Consider the following 25740-nt stretch of genomic DNA (forward strand, 5'->3'; position numbering starts at 1 on the left):
ATAATAATTAGTTTGTTAAAGAGAAGTTGTCCTTAATAATCCTGGCTTATGATTAATCGAACTTTTATAATATAAGAACTTTATTAGAACTGAAGTGAGGATTGTCTTTAAAAATGTAATGTAATCTTTTTAACACTTAGGTATAGTTAGTTTAGGTTAAAATGAACTTTCATTGCTATATGATCACACCATCATGACCTTATATTATTTTATATATTTTACAAGTTTGAGAAAAATGGAAGAAGTACTGTAAAATTTGGTAGCATTATTTTGATATTATTTTATAACATAAAACAATTCACGATTTATATTCCCACCGGTAAAATTCAATAACCCTTTAGGGAAAATTACTTTTATTATAACATAAATAAAAATTATACTAACGGTAATAACAACACAAAAACTTTAAAAACTAAATGTATTAATAATAATTGTAAACAATTATTTTAATAAGCAAAACAACAATTTTATTAAATATTCGACCTATATTATCCAGCATATTAAATAAAAAGTTCGAATCCTTATGCCTAGTATTACTAGTTCTATTATTACGAAATCGCACAATCGTAAAGGCCTTTAAAATATTCATGGCATAGAAACAAAGAAATGGTAAGGGTGGTTGACGTAATTGATAAATAGGGCGAATAAGTTTTGTAACCCAAATCATTCAACTCCTGCAATATATAATGTGTAACGTGTGGTCGGGGTCCCTCTTGCAGAAATATTAGCCTTTTTTGTAGACCACTGGTGTACTCGAAAACACAATATGGTTTTATTTTTGTTGACTATAAAAAATAGACCTTTGCGCCAGAAAAAAACAGTTTGAATATATAACTGTTGAGTAGAACATACCAAAATATTTGAGGTATAGTATAACCATCACAGGAGAAAATGTATTTTGATTTTGTTTCATGGGTTTCAAGCGAATTATTTAAAAAAATTACAACAAATTTCAAGTACTAATCAATATAAAATATTTGAAAAAAAATTTAACCGACTTCAAGAAATATATAATAAGGAATTCACTAAAAAGTAAAATACAATCAAACTTAGATTTTCAACACAAAAAAGTTTTAAAATAAAATATGTACATAATAGTCGTTCTAATAACTAAATAAAAATGAACAAAAACCATATTTAACCTATCTACTACACGTATTTTATAATATACTATATACACACAATTTAGCTTAATACCTAGCTAAACCTATTTATCTATTTACAATATTTTAACTACTACCAACTGATCACTTTGAAGTCGATTGGAGTAACAAATTAGATTTGATTAGTTTGTAATTTTACTTATTTTTGTACTGTTTGGGCTCGACATAGCGTCTTCTGAATTTGTTCAGGTTAACGCAATGTGGCCCAGATGTTACTTATCGCCCTAAACCAACATCATTCTTTCAACCCGGTATCACCATATTGCCAAGAAAAATAAGAAAAATTTATAGCAAATTATGAAATAGTCTATTACACCACAAAGGCCGAAAGTTGAATTTTCAACTTTTGGCTCGTGTGGTGTATACGATTTTTTTCCCTAGCCGGTCGAAAGTACGTTATTAATTTAACTTTAAATTTTGATGAGCATGTTTTTGATGCTTTCCCCCGACATCAATAGACTTCTTCGGCAACGTATCTGTATTTATTATCAATCGAGCTTCTGCATCAAAATTTCGTATAACATCTTCCTCGTCCGTGGATGGATTACATGATAACGTACTGTTTATTTTATCTGGATTATATATTTTTATAATATATTTTTTTCATACCCCGGTCGGAAGTACATACTTTCGTCCATAATAATAGGGAAGAAAGTTAAACATTTACTATAACGGCGGGAGGTATGAAAAAAATATATTCTAATAAACATATATTGTACTAATATTTCTCAATAATAGTGGAAATTTGATAAATGGAAAATTGATTTTTAAACTCAAGAAAGTTATAATTTAATGACATATTTAATTAGAATTACATAAATAGTAAATTAAAAAAAAACATATAAAAAATTAAATAGAAACTTAAGAGTAAAGACTAGTTTTACTATAAATTTTCTGCAGCGTTTTGTCCGATTGTAATCGCATTTACTTTACTTATTAGAAAGAACAAATACAACGTTCTGTTTCCTGAAACACTACAAAAGTACATTTTCAAAATAAGCTTAACGTAATCTTCTTTAAAGCTCAGGCATTAATTATAATTAATAAAATACTAGTGCTTAGAAGATTGGCTAAATGTCAAGCGGAACTACATGTAGATCTATTTTATTGTTTATTTAATTTAAATATATAATTTAATTTTAAGCGTATAACAAGTTTAATTATATTAATTGATCATTTAGTCTTCAGTTATTTTAATCAGTTGTTGTGGTAAAACGCCTTGGCAGTTGTTTTCTTTATTGTTGTATCTTGACGTTGACTTAAATTACTTAAATTCTAAAACTAAGAAAGAACTAAAATATGTATACAATTTGGAATGCCTTATATCTTACAAACTCCCAACCTATATACCAAACAATTTTCAGCAAAAGCATATTTTACCGTGCCTGTACGGTGGACTAATGATTATTTAACTAATTCACGCCAGTGTCCAATTCACATACGTAGTAAAATGACTGACGATGAAATAATTTAGGAAAAGTGACGATTTATTTATCAAGATATTATATAGAAAGGCACAATTTTCTTCTTCGGCCAAATGACGCCTTTTTTTCTGCAATTTGCCCTCTAATCGGCCCAATAATTCGGAACAGCACAGCCGTATGAGCCTATCCTGCCATTCTCGGGTTAGTCGATGTAGATTACACCTTGTGATTCCCACGAAACGGTGGCCATCACCTTTCCGATTGATAGGAAAGTCATCGCCTCCTTCGGAGCACATTTGTTGAATGAAAACCACTGTTTCGATTGTTTATTTCTCTTTGGTGTATACCAGTGAATTCAATTCGTCACGAAGCGATGCAGAAACTCCTTCAGATTGCACTCAAAAGACGTCAAATACTGATCTGAAGTGGTCTCACAGTTGCGCTTGATGTCCGGAGGGAGTAAACGTAGCACCCATTACGCAGACAGCTTTGTCATGCCCAAAATATCATGAGGGACATGACCCACGCAGTCTTTTGAGATACGTATTGTCTCAGCTATCTCTCGCACGTTCAATAGGCGGTCCGCCAAAACGAGATCATGATTGAGATCGCTTTTTGTCACATGACATTATAACATTATCCTCCATGGTAGCCGTTTCCAAGACACCTGGGTGTGGCCAATTTCTGTCAATCACCGACCAATATTGCTCTTTTTTCATTTTTCTAAAATCCGCCGACACTCCCGCTTCCACACGCAGTCAAAACAGAACTGCGAGTCCAATTCGGCTGAAATTTTAACAGTAGCAGCCTAGAAGAATGTACTATACCATAGTAAATTTCTCTTGTAATAGCGGCGCCATCGGACGGTGAGGCTAAGTACTCATCGAACTGCCCTCGTATATTGCAAAAGGAATTAATCTGCTATAACTATGACGGCAGATCTAGTTAACAAATTATATGGATCACTATATAATGGAAATATTATTTCATTAATTAAAGATTCCCTTTGTTACTTAAATTGATTTGATTTTACAGCAATAATGTTGGATATTAGTTGGTTTGATGCCCTTTAGAGATTAAATTTTACTTTAAAATGTAATCTGAAAATTAATAACCTTGTGCAGTGGGACCAAATAGTCGAGATATATATAAGAGTCATTTTCGATACGTAACCGTGTCCATTAGTTTTTTTATTATCAGTTAATTCCAGTATTTTGTTAAAATGTTTAATAAAATTAATAACACGTGTAATATACCCGAAGGACAGTCACAGTTATAACATGAGAAATAATTAATCTTATTTATTAGAATTAAGAGAATTCTTGACAACAGCAAGTTCCAGTCATACGAACTGTTCTACTTCGGCTATCAAAGTTTGAATTTTATTTCCATTTTTCTATGATATTCAGTCATTATATATTACTATATATTATGATAATCGCAATATCAAAAGAAGAATTCATTCTTCTTTCTTCATTCTTAATTAATTTCTTCTTACTTCATTAAACTGTAATTAAATATCTTCAAAACATCATTTTATCATATCTGAAGTATTTGGCAGTTCAGCGTACTGAAAAAAATCATTTAGCAATGGATATTTCTGAATTCTATATATCCTAATTTTTATCCTAATTTTTATAATTTTCGGGTTTGTCCATCTTACAATACTAGTATCGGCTTTAGTCTGCGTAGGGGTCAAAGTTATCGGACAGGCCACATATTGTTACGATAGCCGCGGTTTCGAGTCCTGTTGGGGCATGGTGCTAAATTTATAATTTTAATTATTCAATAAAAAGCAAGAGTGCAAGGCAAGACTCCACAAGAAAAATGATTCCAGTCACGCCAGTAACCAGGCTACCTGGATAGTTCCGAGGACCGTGGTTCGGACCTCATGTTAGGCAGTAGGCCCAGTCCAGATTAACCCTAGTTGGTAAAAAGGCTACTTTAAAATATATAGAAAAATACTAGTGTCCTTTTCAACCGACTTCGAAAAAGGGGTAAGTTCTATGTTCGGCTGTATATATCTTTCTAAATTTATGTTCGCCGATTTTTCGGTCAATTTTGGCCGATTTTCAAAATTCATTTTTTATTCGAAAGAGCGCACTTCCAAAGTGGTCCCATTGGAACCAAATCAGGATATATTGAGAGGAAGGGGCAAAATCGCGGGAAACACTCAAATTTCAAAGGCACGTACAATGATTTCACATATTTTTGATCTATAATAATCTTTATAATAATTTTCCTCAAAAGAGCTGCACCTTTATTTGGACTACCCATCGTAATATTACAAAAATAACTGCCTAATTTATTGAGTAAATATCTAGCACTAAAAAAAGAAAAATAATATATTTTGAAGAAAAAATTGAACTGACTGCAAAAAATAAATAAGAAACTCACTAAATTTATTTTACGTATATATAAAAGCACAAAAACATGTTTAGACACTGTATTATTTTCTATAACCTAGCGATTTACTCAAATAACCGAAAATAAAATGGTTTATATATAAAGAAGTGATAAAAATGTATCGAAAATTATATTATCACAGTATCGAAATTACAGGAATTATCCGAAACAACGAAATATTTTTAGGTCGAAAAAACTCACCGAAAAAATAATACCGGTCATACATATTTCATAGGATTTATAACGAACCAATCCATAATACCAAACGAGAGTTCTTCGTCCATCAACATAATAAAGTTGTGGCCGAACATAAAACACCGAAATGGATACGAGAAAAAAAACAAAACAAACAAAAACGCAATAGACACACGACCAAAAAGAAACATTTTTCCAGAATCATGTTCGGGTCGTAAGTTAGAAGCGGGAACACCTTCGCAGGACGCACATCTAATAAGAAACGCGATGATCCTGCAGATCTGGCAGTATTTTCTGCTAAGTCGTTCGCCCCGTGATCCCACAAAAATCGTAACAGTAAACAAAAAGCAAACGGCGACGCGTTCTTTTGTTTTATCCTATTTATTTTATCTCTTCGCGCAAACTACGTTTGTTCTCCCGGGTCACACGGGCCTATATTTATTACCCACCGTCTTGTTTTATGTTACCATCTCTAGAAAGACATTTTTTTATTAAGAAAATATTCGTAATTACAGCCACAGGTAAAAGTACAATTTGTATACGAAATTACAAAAGAATACTAAATATTTCTTAATAAAAAAACAAAATGTTTATTATCTAACAAGTCAATTGGAAAGTCTACAGCCTGACACATAGATGAGCTACTAGAATTATATATGTTCCATACGTTCTTCAGTTAGCTCTAACCTTCAAAAGATGCGTGTATAAATTTTACAGCTCTCGGATGACTAGTTTGTGAATTACAGCATTTTGAGTGAAGCAACTTTTATTATTGTGAAAAAAAAAATTAATAAAATTGAATTTCGCGTGATAAAATACTGCTTTTTGAAGGAAAAATACAGTTGAAGCAAAAACTTCCTTCAAGGGTTGGTATGCTAAGTTTCGACGTGGTGAAATGAGTACCGAAGACGGCGAATGCAGTGGAAGCCCAAAAGAAGTTGTAACCGACGAAAACATTTAAAAAATCCACAAAATGATTTTAAATAACCGTAAATAAAAACTGAATGAAATACCAGACACTCTAACGATATTAGTTAAACGTGTACATTATATCATTCACGAATATTTGGATATGAGAAAGCTCTGTGCAAAGTGGGTGCCGCGGGAGTTCACTTTTGCTGAAAAATAACGAAGAGTTGATAATTCGGAGCAGTGTTTGAAGGTGATCAAGCGTAATAAACCTGAGTTTTTGCGCCGATATGTGACAATAGATGAAACATGGCTCCATCATTTGACCCCGAAGTCTGCACACAATGAACCCACTTCAAAGCGTGGGAAAACGCAACAGTCGGCTGGCAAGGTTACGGCGTCTGTATTTTGGGATGAAGAAGGACCATCAACAGCGACTATTATATAGCATTACTGCACCGTTTGAAAGACAAAATCAGCAAAAAACGGCCGCATTTGAAGAAAAAGAAAGTGTTTCACCAAGACAATGCACCATGCTAATGAAAACGATGACAAAAATTCATGAATTCGAATTGCTTCCTCATACACCGTATTCTCCAGATCTGGCTCCCAGCGACTATTTATTCTCAGATCTGAAAAGAATGCTAGCTGGGAAGAAATTTTCGCCGAATGAAGAGGTGATCGACGAAACTGATGCCTATTTTGAAGCAAAGGACAAATCGTACTACAAAAATGGTATCAAAAAGTTGGAGGGTCGCTATAATTAGTGTATCACCCTTGAAGGGAATTATGTTGATTAAGAAAAACTAATTTTGTAAAAAAATGTGTTTTACTATAGTAGGCCGGTGACTTTTCAATTGACCTGTTACATATCAATGGGCTTGGTGAAAATGTTGTCTTCCTTATTGAAGAAAATGGAGGCATCTGGAGTGGTGAAATTTGTCACGGTTAAAGCTTACTTCGAGGAAAAATTTTTAGGCCTAACGTGTTTGTGTAATATCCACTACAAATAAAAATCCAATCAAAGATGCAAAAACCCAAATCAAGCAACCTTAAATAGCCGTCAAATCGGTTCCACAAAATATATAAACAAACTAAGAGTTTAGCTGGCCGACAATAACATACGAAGATCCAAACTCCCTGGGGATAAAGGTTTTGTTTTAATCGATAAAATAAAATAAGCGATAGTGTTCGTTAAAGTTAAGTGAATGTTTTTTACATTTGAAGTGATATTAAAACGTAAAATGAGTGAATGTGATGAATGATGTGAAAGAATTATTTTAAAAATTATTAGAGAGTTATGAGAAGTCTGATTAAAAAACGATTAAGAATATTATGGTTAAGTAAAGTTATATTATTTATTTTCTGCAGAGAAAACAAATCCGCGTTTCCGCTTTATTAGAAGGTATATACAGCTGTGAAAGAACCACCCGATATATGTGAGAATTTCATCCCAACATAGATTAAAAATATTTGAGAATAACAAGAATCAACTGTTTTCTTTGCTTATTAAGATATTTAGATGTTCGAAATCACAATAATTTGATGTCTGATGAAAAAATAGAAAAAAGAATAATTGTTCTTGCTGAAGGGCTGTTATTAAAGGTAATTTTAAAGGTTGTTAAGACTTTTCTGGAAATTTTAGTGACGTTAGTAAATGAATTCTTTAAAAAAGCACTTATGATGATATGTGCCCCTTTCTTCGGTGAAATGACACTCTTTTAAGTCCATAAACTAGAAACAAAACACATCTTAATATGTAAATAATACTTTTAAAATATGTTAAAATGTACCATATATGTAAGATAACATTCAAAAAAGATTATTTCAACTGATATTTTATAATAATAATCGATTTCTACAGTATTTGCTTTAAATATTGTAAAACCCAGTAAAGTAAAGATTAAAGACAAGTAATCTTTTATTAGTATTGCCAACTTCCTAAAAGATGGTTATAGAATATAAAAAAAAGATTTTCTGCTTCGATCATCTATATTTGCAAAAAAATCAAATCTTCTCCTGTCATCTTTTTGAATCATTTGCAATACAATGTGCGTTCTTAGAGTTAAAATTCACATCTCATGTTATATTTAGAAAGCTGTACATTTCTATAACGAATTAAACTATAGGTAGTAGAAAACTTATCATACTTATGTTAATGCATATGAAAGATTAATATTATGAATTAAACATCAAACTCAGAATAATATATGATATTGTACTAGGGTGTAATTTTTAAATGTACCAACCAATTCTGCACAAATATATTCTAAAGCTATATTGGATAAAAATGTCTCATATTCAACTTCTGAAGGAGAAATCCAAAGATCGAGTATATCATAACGTTCTGGAAAAAGATACTTCAAATAAGTATTAATGTTTATAACACAAAAATAGCATGTGATACAAATTGTGGCCAAAATGGATTTGTTTGGCCTAAAATAAGAATGAGGGACTTTTATGTAGATTTTAGAAATTAAAAACACATTCAAAGGTGGTGTACTCGCTTCGGCTGAACATGTACTCTTACATGTACATTCAAATGTCCAAACTAGCAGTACTAACATTAAACATGTCACGGTCAAATAACATCAACATTAACAAGATTCAGAGCTTCAGAAGAAAGAAGAAAAGATGTACGGTATTGATGGCCTTCAATTAATTCAAAGATAAGGAAGTAAACAACTACCATTATATAGTGTGATGAAAATAATTTGCCTACTGTGTTCACTAATAAATCAAGAAAAGGAGTCATGATAAAATATCGTTCCACATAGCTACGGAAGCTCTTCAGTATTGGCTAAAACTTCCAGCTTACACACATAGATTTAACAATGTATGATTTTTTTGCTATTTTCTGAGCTCAAAATGATTGAAATAGAGAAGTTTAAAGAAATTAAAAGTTAACATAAAAATTCAGAAAAAGTCTGTTGCGATAGTTACGGGTTTGAATCCCATTGGGGCATAGTCGTATATTTATGTTTGCGATTATTTAACATTTTTGATTATCTTTAGAAAAGAGTGCAAGATCTGGCTGGGTAGTACCGGATGTAGGTCTGGATGATCTCCAAATTGGTCACTCGTCAGTCGGTAAACTAAATACCGAAAACCATGGTTCAGAGCCCGCATTAAACAGCAAGCCCAGTCGAGATAAACTCTATTTGTTTAAAAAGAGTCTCCAAAATATAACAAAGAATAATATTTCTAGTCTCAATAATGATTGACTAATGAGTCATCAAAACTATTTAAAATATTATATAATATTATATAAATTTATAATATTTTATTTAAAATTAACTAGCTGAATATTCAAAGAAGGTTCAAAGAAAGATTAAAATCCATAGAACTATTAATATATTAATATAATACATATAAGAAATTATACTATTTACTTTTTGTGTTATGTCTTATACAATTTTAGATATAAAGGAGACATTTCCATATAACTACCGGGTTTTATATATATATAAAGCCCACGCGCTTTATTCAAGTCAACTGTCGTTAAATTTCTGACAAGCCCCATAACAGGAACAAGCGAAAGGTCTACGATAATACCCTTTCGACACGTGGAATAGTGCGAATGATATCAGATATTCCACTGGGGTTTCAGGGGTAAACGAATATCGGCCACATTTGCTACACTTGTTAACTGGCTTCCTGGATAAAATAACTCCAGCATTTTGTTGTTGCCATCTAATTATATCTATGCAGTAAAAATAATTTGACGTAATTATTTCAATCTAGTTTTCTTTATATACTAATTAAGATGAAGTCATAATGGCATTTATCTAGATTTTGAGTAATATTTATTAAACTCGTCTAACTCTATCAAAATTACCAAAGTTTTCCTTTTGTTTTCAATTATATTTAGGTGGTTTTAAAATTTATCGCAGTTCAGATATTGTTAACACTTAGGAAATTGCCCCAATTATTACATATAGTAATATAAATATAAGTACACTATAAACCAGTATAGTGATATAAACACTACATATATAATTATTCATTCATTCCAGTCATGATAACATTCAGAATCGTTGGATATTTTACAATTTATAGTAAAACAAAATAATGAATTTTAATTGATTTTCCTTTTTATTATTATTATTATATTATTTCCTTATAATACTTATTATTATGTTACAATATCTATTTAATCTATCTAATTACATTATAGATACCAATATTATGTAATGAAAGCTAAATATATTATTAAAAATATTAATTAAATGTAATGGCATATCTTTAACAAAGACCAAACAAACAAACAAGTACTAAAATTCTGAATAATATTGTTATAAAAAAATCAATGCATTATTAATAAACAAGAACGGAAAAGGTATTTAAAAGTTACCCAGCATTATTTTCTAATTTCTGGGAACATTTGAATTCAATTTCAGAAAAGTATTTTAAGTGAGTTTCCATGAAATTTGAAATAATAAGCCAACCATTGTCATTTAAAAAAATATTTTACAGCATCTCGTATAAAGACACGTTAAGTACAATCCGTAAGGGTTTTTATGACGAAGTCATTCGATTTTAGTTAATTTTTAATTTGAATGATATTAAAACAAACAATAAGTCATGTAGGTTGAAAGAAATAAGAGGTGAAATTAAGAAACAATACGAAACAGAGATAAGAGCAGCTTCCCATAAGTGATATAAAAATAAATAAAATGAAATATTAATTGAAATGAAATTTTAGAAACTAATTATTTATAAATCAGTAGTTTTTTTTTCTTAAACACGGTCGAGGTCAGTATTGTCAGTATTGTAGGTATATGAAATATATGTATACTTACATCGTATTTCAGAGATAACACTAGCACAATTCATCTTGTTGCATGATATATTGTTAAATTTTCTTATTTATCTAAGAGTAATCTAACTTTCCCTTCTCGTTTTCAAATGTTACAACATTTATATAACGATATTAGTAAAATTTCAAATTTTTGTTTTGTTTTGCTAACGGCACTGAATCTAGTACTCAATGTTGATTCAAATTAATAGTCATCGACATTAAACCCACTGACTGACTTAGAGGCCATCGCAGAAGACGTTCAGTTTTTACCTAGTATTATTACTAAAATGGTTGAAATAATTGTTCCTGCTATATTTATTTGAAATATGTATATGGTAAATAACATTTACCAGCAACACAAACACAGATTTACATAAATACCCGACGAGATTCCAACTCAAGACTAACCTACAACTAACCGTCACTCTTCACTATTTACATCAATCTCAGCAACAGATATTTTTTAGTACTAAACTAGGAATTCTATCGATATGGACGATATCCATGAAAATCTAGAGTTGGGATTTTTTAGCTTAGAAATCGATCTGTCAAGCATATTTACATTCAAATATATTTCATCTCAAATATATATTTAAGTTCATTGCTTCTTTACTTATTGTGCCATCCTAACTAGTAAACAAATGTAGTGTTAGTTAAAAGGAAATATTAAAAATATTATTGCTTAATTTTTAAGCAATTTAACAGTTACCCTACCATAAATTTTATTTAGTTAACATATAAGTAAGTCTCGTTTTTATATATAGATTATAAAAAAGTTAATACATTATAAATATAAATATTACCATTGTCCGCCTAAGAACAGACAGTGTTAAAGTTTTTTTGGAAGTTTTATTTATCTATCTAATATATTTCATCACAATGCAATTGACCTATATCACTATTAATATAGTTTAAAATGTATATTGCTCGAAAATATTTAGAGGACGTCCACAAAGAAGTAACAATTACAACTTTCTAATATCGCTCTTTAATTTGAGCCTGTTAACTTGCAGAGTATTTCTTATTAACGTAAAATCTTAGTAATAATATTTCGGAAAAGTTTGTCATAAAATGAACACGACGGTCCATCCAACGCAGACTCTTGGAAAAGAATTCGAACGGGCTCAGTACAGCTACTGTTAATGAGCAATGAAACAATTCTGTAAAAATTTCAATTGACACGTTTGTAATGGACTTATTATAGGGTATTATACAAATGTGCAGATTTATGATTGAAGAGACCAAAGACATTATTAAAATAATTAACGTTATTTAACTTACTGTTCACGGAATCACTGAACTCCTCTCACAGACGGAATGTAACCTGGAAACAAATGCAAAGTCTAAACAAAGGATGGAGTTATTAAACTAAAAAAGTCAATTTAATTATTTTTACATGTAAAGAATTTCAAGCTAGGTCTCCCAAGTACTATTTGTTATAGTACCTAAAAAAGACTGTTCATTCTGACCAAAAATAATCTTGAACAATAACACCAATTACCAAGCTGATTAGATGGCCTTTGAGATATTCTTTTATTGATGATTGATTTGATTGATATTAAGAGAGTCACTAGACTAGAACAATTGTTTATAACTAACACCCCATGGAAGTATTAATAGGTCCGTGAATCCATTTTAAAAAATAACTTATCCATATAATAATAATTTATATTAACGTGAATTTGGTGTATTGGGCGGTTTCATGTATCCTCACATGAATACATGAATAACATTTCTCTCTTCTGCGATTATTTTGAGTCTCTTAATGTATATTTTTGCAAAAAGTTTAGGGATTACAGGTAACAGTCTTATAGAACCATAAGAAGAGACGTCTTCTCATTTTTTCCCATGTTTAAGAATCTGAATGGTTTCATCCATTTTCCGAGTGCCAGGAAAGTAATTAAATCTTAGCATAGCATTTAATATGAATGTTATTAATTTGATGCACTTTCCTGAGAGCTCTTTTAAATTCTTCTAGTAATTAGGTCAAAACCAGGAGCATTTTTAGCATTGATCTCTATAGCTATTGTTTGTTTTACTTCCTTAACAGTAAATTTCTCAGGTGGCAGATCCATTTGAAACGGAGTGTTAAGAAAGTCAACTATGTTATTTTCTTCTGTTGCGGATATTTCAGACGGGTACGGAAAATACTGTTCTTAAGTAATTAAAGAGAGTTAAAACTTAGGCTTTATCTTTATCATTCTTAGCCCAGGTATTGTTGTCAATTTTAATGGGTGGATTATGTTGTTGAGGTTTTTTAATCTTTTTTGTTACTTTCCACAGAGAAAATTCCGTTGCATCAGTTGGTGTTAAGTTTTCTAAAAAGTATTGAATTCCTTGATTTTGTTTGTTGTAATAAGTTAAACACAACTATTTCTTATTGTAATTTTATTCACTTATAATTTATTATATGTACAATTTAACTAATAAATATTATTAATGGCAATCATTCGAACACGTTACTTTATTAAGATAGCATGACATGAAAATATTCAGATCACATTATCAGAAATGTGTTACATTTTCTAAATTATTGGACGCAGGATTTGGATTTTCCATTTTCTTTGTTTTATTGCCCATATTTTTCAATGTTTCTTGAATCTCCGCCAAGGTCATTCCTCTAGTTTCAGGTACCATGTAGTAAACGAAAATGAGACCTAGAACAGTAACTACGGTGTACATCCAAAATGGAGCTGACATACTGGCCGCTTCGGATACAATGGGAAACATAAAGAGCACCAGAAAAGATGCGGTGAAAGAGACGCATACAGTCAATCCGGATCCAATACCTTTGACGTTCGAGGGGAATATCTCACCGACAATGGACCAAGCCAAAGGTCCTAAACCCATGCTGAAAAATATCATATAAGCTACCATACAGGTTAATGGTAACCAATAGACAGACTCCAAGTCTACTTGTTTTGTTTGCAGGAAAAAGTATGTGCCTAAAATGGCACAAGCTATTCCGCATCCTATAGCGGAGACAATATATAATATTCTTCTTCCGATTTTCTCAACGACCAGTGCTGTTACGAAGTTCGAGGTGATCTGCGATATGCCGAAAATCACCGTTGATACATCCGGGGAAATGGTAGTACCACTGGCCTGAAAGATCGGTTTCAGATATGCCATCATCGGATGTATTCCTGATAGTTCCTGCAACAGGACCAATCCGATACATATTATCAAAGCCCTTTTTGCCGACTCCGATCTCCAAAGCTCTTTAAATCCACCTAAAAATAAATAGTATTGATAATTAATTCCTTAATATAATTTTTCAATATATAATAAATAATCTGCAATGTTTAGTAATATAAAATAATTTATTTTATTTGCTTAGCAACTATGAGGTACCGTTTGACCAAGCATTTAATAAATTATAATAATTTTACAATATCTAGTAATTATAAATGCAAATATTGTGTAATGAAGGTCATGTATTAGATTCACTATTAAATATCTTATTTAACAGAAATATACAAGTCAATAGTCAGTATAGTAACTAAATATATACGTATATTGTGGCCTTGAATAAATATTCGCTCTTGTTAAAATTAATTCTTTATTTAACAAAACTATAAAAATATTTAAAGAATCGCTAGAATGTTTCGCATCTAGTAACTAGTATATAACTGAACATATGTTCCTTGATGATGTTCGTTGATAAAAATTCGAACAGTCTGCTTGCGGTCATTTAGGAGTTGACTCATTTCTGGTAATATTCATGAGAATGAAATGTTTGCTGATAATAATTTTCAAATATAATGGTACACTGCCAAACTACCAATTTGGAATATTATATTTAATCCAATTATTTAAGGGTCTAGGATTTTCGGTGCTTCAGTTGCATTTTTAAATAAAACAGTTAGAAATAAAGTATTGGTACAATAAATAGATTATTATTTGGAATGGAGACGACCTCAAATCACTAACTATGGAGACATTGCAGTATTGATATCGTCCATCACCAATTCGTATTATAAAATAAACATAAAATTATACAACAATATTATAGTCTTCTCGCATTATTATTTAAGGAAATATTACAATGTTTAATAATTTTGTGGAGCATCATATACATCAAGAGAAGAACCAATAACTCAACGTGATTTAAATATTTCATTTATCATCAAAATTTAACCGAAACTTCATCGAGAAAAGAATCTATCAAACCGATAGTCAAATTGTACTTTAATAGTCAAATTGTACGTCAAATAGTCCACAAATTATAGTACAAGAAAATTCTAAAATGATTTCGATACGAACCTATGGCATCCAGTTAACTTCTACGAAAATTATAAAATAAAGTACATTTTTCTCAAAACAAGATACTAAATAATATCGTAGACGCACCCTATAAGAATTTTTAGTTACCTCGAGATCTTCAGGTACCAACCATCACTCAGGAAATCAAAAGAGCTTCAAAGAGGCATGAGGAGAGTGAAGCAAACAGAATTGAAACAAATATCAGGTTAATATCGTATTAAGACGACTGGATAATACTCAAACACTACAGAACCTGAAACCAAACTATTTGATCTTGTAGTGAAATGAAGTATGTTTAAGAAAAAACAGCCGTGTTAACTAATACTTGAACATTATTTGTATAGAGACTAAGTAAAGACTGATGGGTTGTCTTAGATATGTACGGCAAGTAATATTTTATTAAGTTTTTAGTTAGCAAAATCCTACGGAACGTACTAATGTATTACATTGTTGAGTTCTTAAACTGTGAGTGCTGTAGTACTGAAATAACTGTCCTTATATATCGAAGAAGAGTTAAAAAATTAAACAGAAGATATCTCATATATATTTATTGATCTTTCTATCCCAACGAAGAACTATTATTATTAACTATATTATAATAGGAACTATATTATTAACACATATACAAGCAGTGCCCAAAACTTCCTAACTAAATTATACTTTGCTGCGATAGCCGTTATATTTAAAACACCATAAAAAAATGTCATCAATATGAGAAAATTGGTAAATACTTAATTTCAAGTTCGGCAATACTTATATAATTCTTTTATATGTATAGCAGACAGCGACAGACTTTTCAAGGTCGAATATTAGTGATGTCCCACGTCATTTCATATGTTTATGTTAAGATATTTAAATAAATGGACAGTAACTTGATTTTGACTGTTAAAAATAATTCGTTTCAACTCCTGCAAGCAACTATGTGAATTTCAACAAATTGAAAGGTAAATACTGACAATTTAATTATGATAATTAAAACAGATTGACGTTAGTGTTTGATATGGCCGCACCTAATGAGAATAATAATATTGCAACTGTCGATACCATTTCTTGTACAACATTTTTTCTCTGATATATATAACAATCTAAAAGTCACAAAGAAAATGTGTTTTTTTTATAAAATTATATAATCATTTAGAAACAATAATGTAATAGCAAAACTAATTAACGCCACAAAACATTTTTCATTTCTTACCTTGGCCATCGCCGTCTTTTTTAACAGCTGTTAAAATTTCATTTATTTCATCCTGCACTTCTACGGCTTTCTTTTTGCGAAGCTTCATCAATGCCGCCTCGGCTTCTTTTGTTTTGCCTTTCGAAAGGAGAAATATGGGTGTTTCTGGCATGAAAAACCCGAATACTAAAACAAAAACAATTATATCTTATGTATTCATGTACAACAAAAGTATTCATGTAGTTAATATATGTATTATATATGTATTTTATATATGGAAAATTAATAACGCTCCAAATTTAGTATTTCATTACAAATTCAATAGAAAATGTCTCTTGCTTATAAAAAGATAATACCTTAATTACTAGAACTAGTTTTAGCTATAAATATCAGTAGGTTTACGAAATACTGTATATTATATTATTGGCATAATCTTCATAGGCTATATAAACCTCAAAATGGGTGTTCCTTAAATTGAAAACATAAGCTTTTAAAGTCTTGATAAAAGTTTAACACATATTTTTCATTCAAGGATAGATAATATTTCAGTATATTATCGATAAATCGGACCAAAACAAAATTGTATTTTTTAATATATTGAAAAATTCACCTAGAATCAGTAACGCAATATCGTGATGACGAAACCGAGAGCTATCAACTTATAATATCGGTCTTTTGAGAGAAATAAATTTATGCAAACAACACAAAATAATCAATAATATTCCTCCTTGAGAGTTTGGATTTGTGTGTAGAAATAATCATATATTATTATTTCTTGTTCACAATATTATAGTACAACGTATTATACAAGATAAAATTAAATTACTATATATATATATATATATATATATATATATATATATATATATATATATATATATATACATATTATATTGTATTTTGATCACAAAGAAATAAATGTGACAAAAAGGGTCAGAGATATTCTAAAAACAAGAAATTCGAGCTATAAAGAAAGAATCTATAAAAAGAAGAATAATTAGAAATAGAACATTGGAAAAATACGCTCTCTAAAGGTTACACAAATGACAAAATATTTTAAAATGAAGTGAAAACAAGGTATTTAATATTGTGTGTGAAAACAATGATATTTTAGCAAAAGTAACTATCCTAAAATAATTCTAAAAGGCCATCGATCGGTAGGATAAGACGTACACGTATCATATTTTCAAAATATATACGAGACATTAGTACAAATGAGTAATTAAGTCAGATCTAGTGACAACAGTGAGACCTCAGAAAAGAGATCTTTTGGACTACGTGTCTAAGCTGAGATCATTACACAAATGTTATAGACATAACATTGTTGACAATTGTTTGTTTAATGATCGCTACTTACATTAACATCAAATAAAGCTAATTCTTTGATCTTTAAGATTTACCTAAGGATGAAACAAAGATAAAAAGGATAAAAGAGAGTATGCATGAAAATACAAATGCATAAATGCACTACCCACTATTAAGCCAGGTGTGTAGCAATTAACATATAACAATTATTATTTATATTAATTATTATCATAATTATTATCATATAACAATTCCTGTTACAAGTTAGGTTAACAAATTAACAGCTGAACATTCTTTACAATACATCAATTCTGTTAGAAAATAGCAAACGCCTATTATGAATAATGATTACGAAGAAACATTTAAATCAATTAATGAGCCATGTATATTAGTATACCTATTTGTTTTATAGCTTCTAAAACTATTTAAAAATAAATAGCCTATTTCATATACGAGGATGAGGTAAAACATATTTGGACTGATATAGAAATTGTGTTCCATTCAGCTAAAATTTCTGTTTCCTGTAAGGGTGCACATGTCGATAATATATATGAAAGTTCCGGTATTATATGACTTGTTTTCTACAGTACAATGTCGTACGAATATGAATACAACTTACGCGTCAATATTTGAACAATTTCAGGATGGGTTTGGCAGTGGATGAGCCATAGGTGCAATACTAAATGCCAGAAATAAAACAGCAGTTCGAAGAAGTGGTTGAAAGTCGAGAACATAACAAAAGTCATAGCAAGAGTGTTTTGGGATGGTAAGGAGATCATATTAACGAATCACCTGGAAAAACACAGAATAATTAAAAGCGAATATTATTTCTACCTTCTAAAGACTAAAAAGCCTAGCTTGAAGAAGAAAAAAATATTTTACACCAGCAAAATGCACCTGTCGAAAATTTTGAGACTATGATTCACTGGACTAGCACCTCTATTGCCCTTATTTGGCACCCCCATCCATTCCCAAGTAAAGTCATTACCTTCTGACTACAGGCCTATCAGCCTATTAAGTTCCATCTTCAGGCTTGCTAAAAGAGCAATTCATCATGCTATCAACGATTTTACAAAGACAAATAATATCATTCCAGATGAGCAATTCGGGTTCCGTGTCAAACATTCAGCCGTTCATCAGGTCTTTCGGCTGGCCGCAAAAATCAACTGTGCTTTTAACGTGAAAGACTTGGAGCGGTCGCCTTGGACCAAACCAAAGCCTTTGACATGGTTTGGGACGAAGGTTTAGTAGCAAAATGCATTCGGTTAGGTCTACCCGATAACCTAATCATTCTTATGAAATTACTTCTGTCAGGACGATCGTTCCAGGTGAAGATCAAAGATTCTTTCTTCAGCCGGAAAATCATCGACGTAGGAGTTCCACAAGGTTACCCCCTGCTACACGCTTTATTTAATATTTTCCATTCAGATATTATCAGGACACCCCAAGTTGAGGCAGCTTTTTATGTGGACGACACTGCTCACTTTGCTTATTCAAGAACAGCACTGCATATCCAAGACAGACTTCGACAGAAATAATTCGATGGGACGGTCCAGTGATTACATTTCTAGAGGTTGCATGTAAACCTACATAAAACCCAGGCCATCTTCTTCCACAAGAAGCGTTCTTCACCGAGCATTTCGCGTCTTAAAATCAGGAATGTCTTGATCAGAAGAAGCCGCCTATATTGATCTTCTCTTTTACCGGAAGTTTAGGTGGATTTCTCAGATCCGATAGTCTCCCCAGAAAGGTTAAGGTATTGCCAATCCGGTGTTCCTGCTAATCAATCGGGCCTATATTCTGCCTGTCTCCTGTGAATTTCTCCTGTGACTTTGGTTCGATCAGTCGTTCGTCGTTAATCAGGTGGAATGTCTTCAAGTTTTTTAAAACAAACTTCTCAGGAGAATAATCGATTCCTTCTAGTTCGCCAGGGATAATCAAATTCATAGAGGAACAGATGTCCCTCAAGTTCACGATTTTATATTCGAGCTCTACACGAGATATTCCTCCACTCTTCGTCTCTCGGATTATAGATGTACCATTAACTTATTCGGCTCTTCGCGGTATTATTCCATCGCAACCTACATCGCTCCATCGTGCTCTTACTCTCAATCGTCTCGACGTTTCCCGTCGAATAACGATGGCATGCCCTTTCCTGGCACTTGTGGCTAGGATCATTTGATCGGGTAGGGGGTAGTAGGTAACCTAGAGACAGCCTCCACATAACTAGTCCACCTCACTGATTCCTCATTGATTCCAACAAAGTATCCGTAACAGGATTCCACTTCCAGGTTTCAGGCCAAAATAAACTATTCCCAAACGCATCATAACCAATAAAGAAGTTGAGATGGCCAACATATATTGACATTTGGAGAAACGCCGGACTAAGTAGGTTGAAGTCAATGAAGGAATTCTGAAAACCATTTTTAATTAAAAACCTTAGTCATTGTCAGACCGATAACTTTTCACCTTACTGTCGTATAAAGTATTCACGTAAACTAAATACACTGCCATATAACAATTACATATCCCTATTACAATTTCAATTAATATATGATTAAACTTAATTAGAAACGACGCAACGATTAAATACGGTCACGACATGAAACAGTGAACCAACCTGGCACTGTTATTAAAATCATCAAGATACCAGATTTTTAAAGACAACTGAACGAGCTCAGTTTGCGAAAGGTTATTGATCGGCGTTCCATTAAGTATAGACCTGCCAGTCATCATAAAACATTAGAATTATTAGATGAAAACCGCAAATCAGACAGTCACTCCCGATATAATAACGATGGGATTCCGAAATTAAGGAAAAACATCAGAAATCGTTTATTTTTTATCCTTGCCTTATTATTATAATTTGATTTTTATAATCTTGGGGGAGTATTGGAGGATTCCGTTTTTTTAATTCAAATTGAATCAACTGATCGATGACCTTCCATATTTTTTCATGCAAATTTACTATTTAAATAAAACCATTATTGCTTATTTGCATATGTCAATTTTTGGATGTCTCTTCTCTAAATGAGTACTTTATTTACTTCTTGTAATTCGACGTTAACACAGGGATACTACTTCATCCAACTATTTGGTACTAGTTAATTGTTATATCAAAATGTATCTGAATTTAGTAAAATGCTTTGCTCCAAATAATACACAATCACACAAAAAACGATAAAATCTAGATAAAACATATACAGTACCAATTATGAATAGAGAAACTATCAATTAATATACATTTCTCTGAAGTTGGATAACGTTATTTAAGTGTTTCGTAATAGATGGATTTAAAGTCGCATATCTCTGCTATTCATTAGTTAAGAACTAATTAGATAAGAACAGCCTATAGACTATTTTAAAAATAGGTGGTCGCATTCGCTTAGTCAGACAAAAATTCTTGCAGATTGAAAATGGAAATTTCGGAAGGTAACTTTCATGACATCTTTTTTAATTGCCGAGAAGGGAAAACCAATGCACTGACTAATCGAAAATTGTTTGGTATTTATAGCGGTGAGTACTTGTGAACATTAGTACGCATAAAATTCGATATTAAAGATGAACCTCGTCCTTATCGGCCAAGTGTTGGATAAGTAAATAAATTTCTTTAAAACGACATGGATTCATATATTTCATCTCACGACATCATTATAAGATCAAGAGCCATCAGACTAAAGGGCCACTATAAAACAGTTCTGAATCATGTATATAAAACTGAATATCTAAGGAAGCTCATACCAAAAAATACTTGCCTTCTACAAGAACCAATGTTGACTTAGTTTATATTTGTTAACCGATGTTGAAATAAAATTAAATCGAGCTATTTTTGAACGAATTATATATGAGTTAAAAATGGATAAAATACAACTATAGTATTCAAAAAAAAAACCGAATTCCGAAGCTTTACAAATTAGTATAAAGTTCACATCAACGCCAAAAAAGGTGGAAAGGAATTATTTATCACGGGCTGCTCGAACCTGGCTAATCTATTACTAGAAACTTTTTAAATATGATAGTACAACCACCTTATGTTTCTGACGAATTGATTTATTTCATTTGCCTTTAAAATTTTATGAAGTTACGTGCCAGAACCAATGACAACACAGCAAACTAATCATATATTTTTCAACCGAATTAATATCCGAGGTGGCATTGTCGATTCAGGATTATTCTCTTGTGTCAAGAATTGTTTCATGACTTTAGCTGGATTTGGGTTCAATGTCATTTTGAAATACTCAAAGGAAAAGCAAAATATATTCACTATAGAGAGCCATTGTCTTTATTAGTATATTAAGACACTTCAAACAGTTCATAATAATTTTATATCAATGGCCTTTCATTACTTGTTTCAACAGCAAACAAGAACGAATTTTTATTAAAGATCTTGTGATTAATTTATCAGTAAAAAGAGTTGTTTCCCAGACCTCCCATCATTTTCAAACAACCCTTAAAATAAGTTAATAAATTTAATCCACGAGGCATTTTCCAAAAATACACTTGTATACCTGCAAGAATTTAACATGCAACTGATCTACTATATAAGAGAATAATTTAGCAAATTATAAATGTTGATGAGATATATTTCGTTTATATATACAGCAGGATTATCGAAGGAGAAATATTTGAACCTCAATTTTAGTATTGTACAAACGTTAAAATTTCTCCATATAAGACCGATACACTATACATGAAATTCTCAGTAACTGATTTAGAAAGACAAGAGCCATCTAAAACTATTATAAAGCATGGCTCCGCAAGGTTTTCAGATCCACTAAGGCCATTATTACTAATATTTTAGAAGGCCAAATTCTATGAATCACATATGACATCCATAAACTATTGTGATTGAATGAAAGAACTAAAATGTAAACTCATTAGACTTTTTGATGATTTAAAGTCCTGTGTGCACTGAAAGTTATATAAATATAATTTATTCTAATTAAAAACAATTTCGGACGGCTTAACATATGATGGGTTGGGAAAGATCCAAAAAGAGGCTAAATGGTTACCACTTGAACTGACTGAAAGTGATGCTGTTTTCAGACCATTTTAACATCACGGTTTCATTGCTTTCCAGGCAACAAAAGAGTTTCCGGCGAGCTATTGTAACTTCCTCGCCCAGTAAGGTGGATCATTTTCAAGTTGCTGGTTCGTCAGAAATAATCAAATCCATAGAGAATCAGATGTCCTCCAAGTTCGCCACTCCATTCCATCATGATTTTACTACCAATCGTCTCGATCTTTCCCGCCAAACGATTAACTCAGGTACCGCGAGCTAAATGTGGCGCTTCCCAGTCATGACCACCCTCCTTACCAACAGTAAGAAGTATTAGTTAGGGTCATGTAATGGGTAGCCCAGAGGCAGCCTCTACAAAACCAGTTTCATCTAATTTACTCCTGCGGGTCTCGACGACTAGATACCCGTAACAGAAATCCCCTTCCCAGGTACAGCCCAAAAAAACTATTCCGAAGCATTTCATACCAATATGTTGAAGTTAATGATGAAAAGTGGATCTACTACAACACTCCTAAGCGTAAAATTCGTGGGCTAGTCCAGAATTCATGGACATAAATAAAGTCCGGCTGTTAATATTGAACATTGAACAAATATCCACTTGTTAATGATCGACAATATAAGCACATATTCTGTTTCGATCAACTATTTTGATGAAATCCCTCAAAATTATTTCACAGTGTGTCATTAACCCATCACATATCTCTATATACATCAAAATTTTATTTCAATTTGTATTACAATTTATAGCAAATTGTAGGTCATTGATATTTTAAGAATCTAGCTAGAATTATTTGCAAATAAATGTGCCTAAGGCTATCTATCTTAACCAGTCTTTAAATGATCATTGACCTTCGAGGAAATGACCAAGAGAAACCTATGCCATATACGATTTATCACATTTAATAAATCGTTCATATATATATTGTTCTATTTAGGATCTTATTGTTATTTGTAGTGTTATTTAATAAATTGAATATAAATTTATTGAAACAAAACTTACCTATCAAAAATACGACTAAAGGTATATTACAGGTCATCGCGTATAATGGTATTATAAGATGAGCTCCAATAGAAAATGGATAAAACAATCCCAACGTTATGAAAACTCCAAACAAACAACCAAACTTTGCTCGATTATGATTTTGGGCAATTTCCGCAACGTACATGGGGCAAATAGCGAAATAACATCCTACGCCAATACCCAAGAGAAATCTGCAAAAAAGTTTTTATAATTAATTTAAGTTTGTCTTTCACATACAAAAACTAGCTCGATTTTACAAGTTGCATCTGGATTGAACCAACAAATTTTATAATAAAATTTATCATTCTAAAATAATAAAAAATAAGATTTTTTTAATATGTGATAGTTCTTCATTTTTATTTCATACTAATAATGATTTATTAAATAATCAATCATATTTGATATTTTTTATATTTAATTTACGATAATAAAAAGCCAAGAATTGGTTTATAATGTCTGGCTCATATTACTTAGTCCAAAATCAAATTTCCTAAGCTATTCACAATATTGTGGTTGAAAATTATTCAAAATATCGTGAAGTTCTGTTTTCTTTAATTTAGTTACCAAAGAGCTATTGGAATATAATTTTAAAATGTTACTTTAATAAGAATAAATATCCTTATAACTAAAAAAGACACCCAAGATATCTTCGTCAAAACAATTATCAGTCAGACCTTTAAAAAAATGTGTGTGATAACCTACTCCTGCTTCTAATGATTCTACTTCTTTTTCTAACAATTGTGTTTAGAAACTCTATTTATTTATATGTCTTTCATGTTCACATTTATAATTGATTATAATTTATTATTATTATAATATTTTTATTGTAAGTAATATCAATCAAATATATTTAAACTAAGAACCTATATTAATAAATTAGTTTAAATGCAAGACTTTTATATTAATATATTTTTTGTTTTTTTAAATATATATATATATATATATATATATATATATACGACTAGCGTAACACCGATATATCACATGAAATCTGATTAATTTATTAACTAACAGTGTAAACATCATAAAAAATTGAAAACAATCAGGCAGTTAAAAATAATATAATTAATGTAGTGTGCATTTAAAATATTCACTAGTAGTACGCTGTGTTATTATAAACATATAATATATACATAATTATGCCTTTAATAAGATAAAGTTATGAAAAATAATTTAAAAGAAATTAATTATTACTTGGGATAAGTGAATGTAAGGCCAGGTTAATATCATACGACTACTTATTATTAATAAGCGTTTTAAAAGAGAAACACTTTATGTACTACAGTTCTTTGTTGAACAAAATTAAGAACGTATCATTTTGTATACCAAAAAGTGTGGAGCCATGATTTGAAAACTGGTAGCTTCAATCAACAGACATGTTCTTCCATGAAAAGTAAATTATCAATTGATATATATGCTTTCAACATCTTATATAATTAAAAATAGCATAGATTTCATGTGATATATCCGTGTTACGCTATATATATATATATATATATATATATATATATATATATATATATATATATATATATATACACGACTAGCGTAAATTAGCATTAATTATATTATATTTAACTGCCTGATTGTTTTCAATTTTTTATGATATTTACACTGTTAGTCATTAGTCATTAGTCGTAGTAGTTAGTTAGTTAACATTAGTCGATTTGAGAACTATTTAACCATAAGAACCATTTAAGACAAATTATTTAGGAAATTCTAAGAAAATATATTGCACAGTTAGGGACTCAATATATTCTGTTAAACCAAATTAACCATAATTTAGAGGTGCCCATTTTTATTTTTTTTTATTTTTCTCAGATGTTTTAACATCAAAAGAAGATTTTGTTCTACCAAAACAAATGCATAAAAAATTATTTCACTTTAGAAATATTTCTACTCCCACTTTTTGAACAGTTATGGTAATGTATATTAATTTCAAAATCACGACGACGATAAATGATCAAAGACTACTCAAATTAAGTAACGTTAATAACTGAGAAATATACATCTAACAACAACTAATTGTTTTAAAGTCACTAAAATCTGATTCAAA

General features: G+C 30.8%; 2 protein-coding genes across 2 annotated transcripts in view; both read right to left on the reverse strand.

Annotated features, from left to right (window-relative positions):
* The window catches only part of Schip1 (Schwannomin interacting protein 1), a 612769-nt gene that overhangs the window by 460277 nt on the left and 126752 nt on the right, over nt 1-25740 (reverse strand). Inside the window, exon 3 of the mRNA XM_076400854.1 lies at nt 12180-12222. The gene's annotated coding sequence lies outside the window, so the exon portion shown is untranslated. The remainder of the gene's footprint in view (nt 1-12179; nt 12223-25740) is intronic.
* Nucleotides 13272-25740, reverse strand: part of LOC143194231 (facilitated trehalose transporter Tret1) — a 42610-nt gene continuing 30141 nt past the window's right edge. Inside the window, exons 5-7 of the mRNA XM_076400871.1 lie at nt 23664-23875; nt 16360-16524; nt 13272-14131 (exon numbers count right to left, since the gene is read on the reverse strand). Of these exons, the coding sequence (XP_076256986.1) occupies nt 13404-14131; nt 16360-16524; nt 23664-23875 (1105 nt within the window). The 3' untranslated portion in view covers nt 13272-13403. The remainder of the gene's footprint in view (nt 14132-16359; nt 16525-23663; nt 23876-25740) is intronic.

Source organism: Rhynchophorus ferrugineus, unplaced genomic scaffold (genome assembly GCF_030347505.1).
Source record: "Rhynchophorus ferrugineus isolate W39M unplaced genomic scaffold, kcgeb_rfMv2 rfM3, whole genome shotgun sequence".
Taxonomy (NCBI): domain Eukaryota; kingdom Metazoa; phylum Arthropoda; class Insecta; order Coleoptera; family Curculionidae; genus Rhynchophorus; species Rhynchophorus ferrugineus.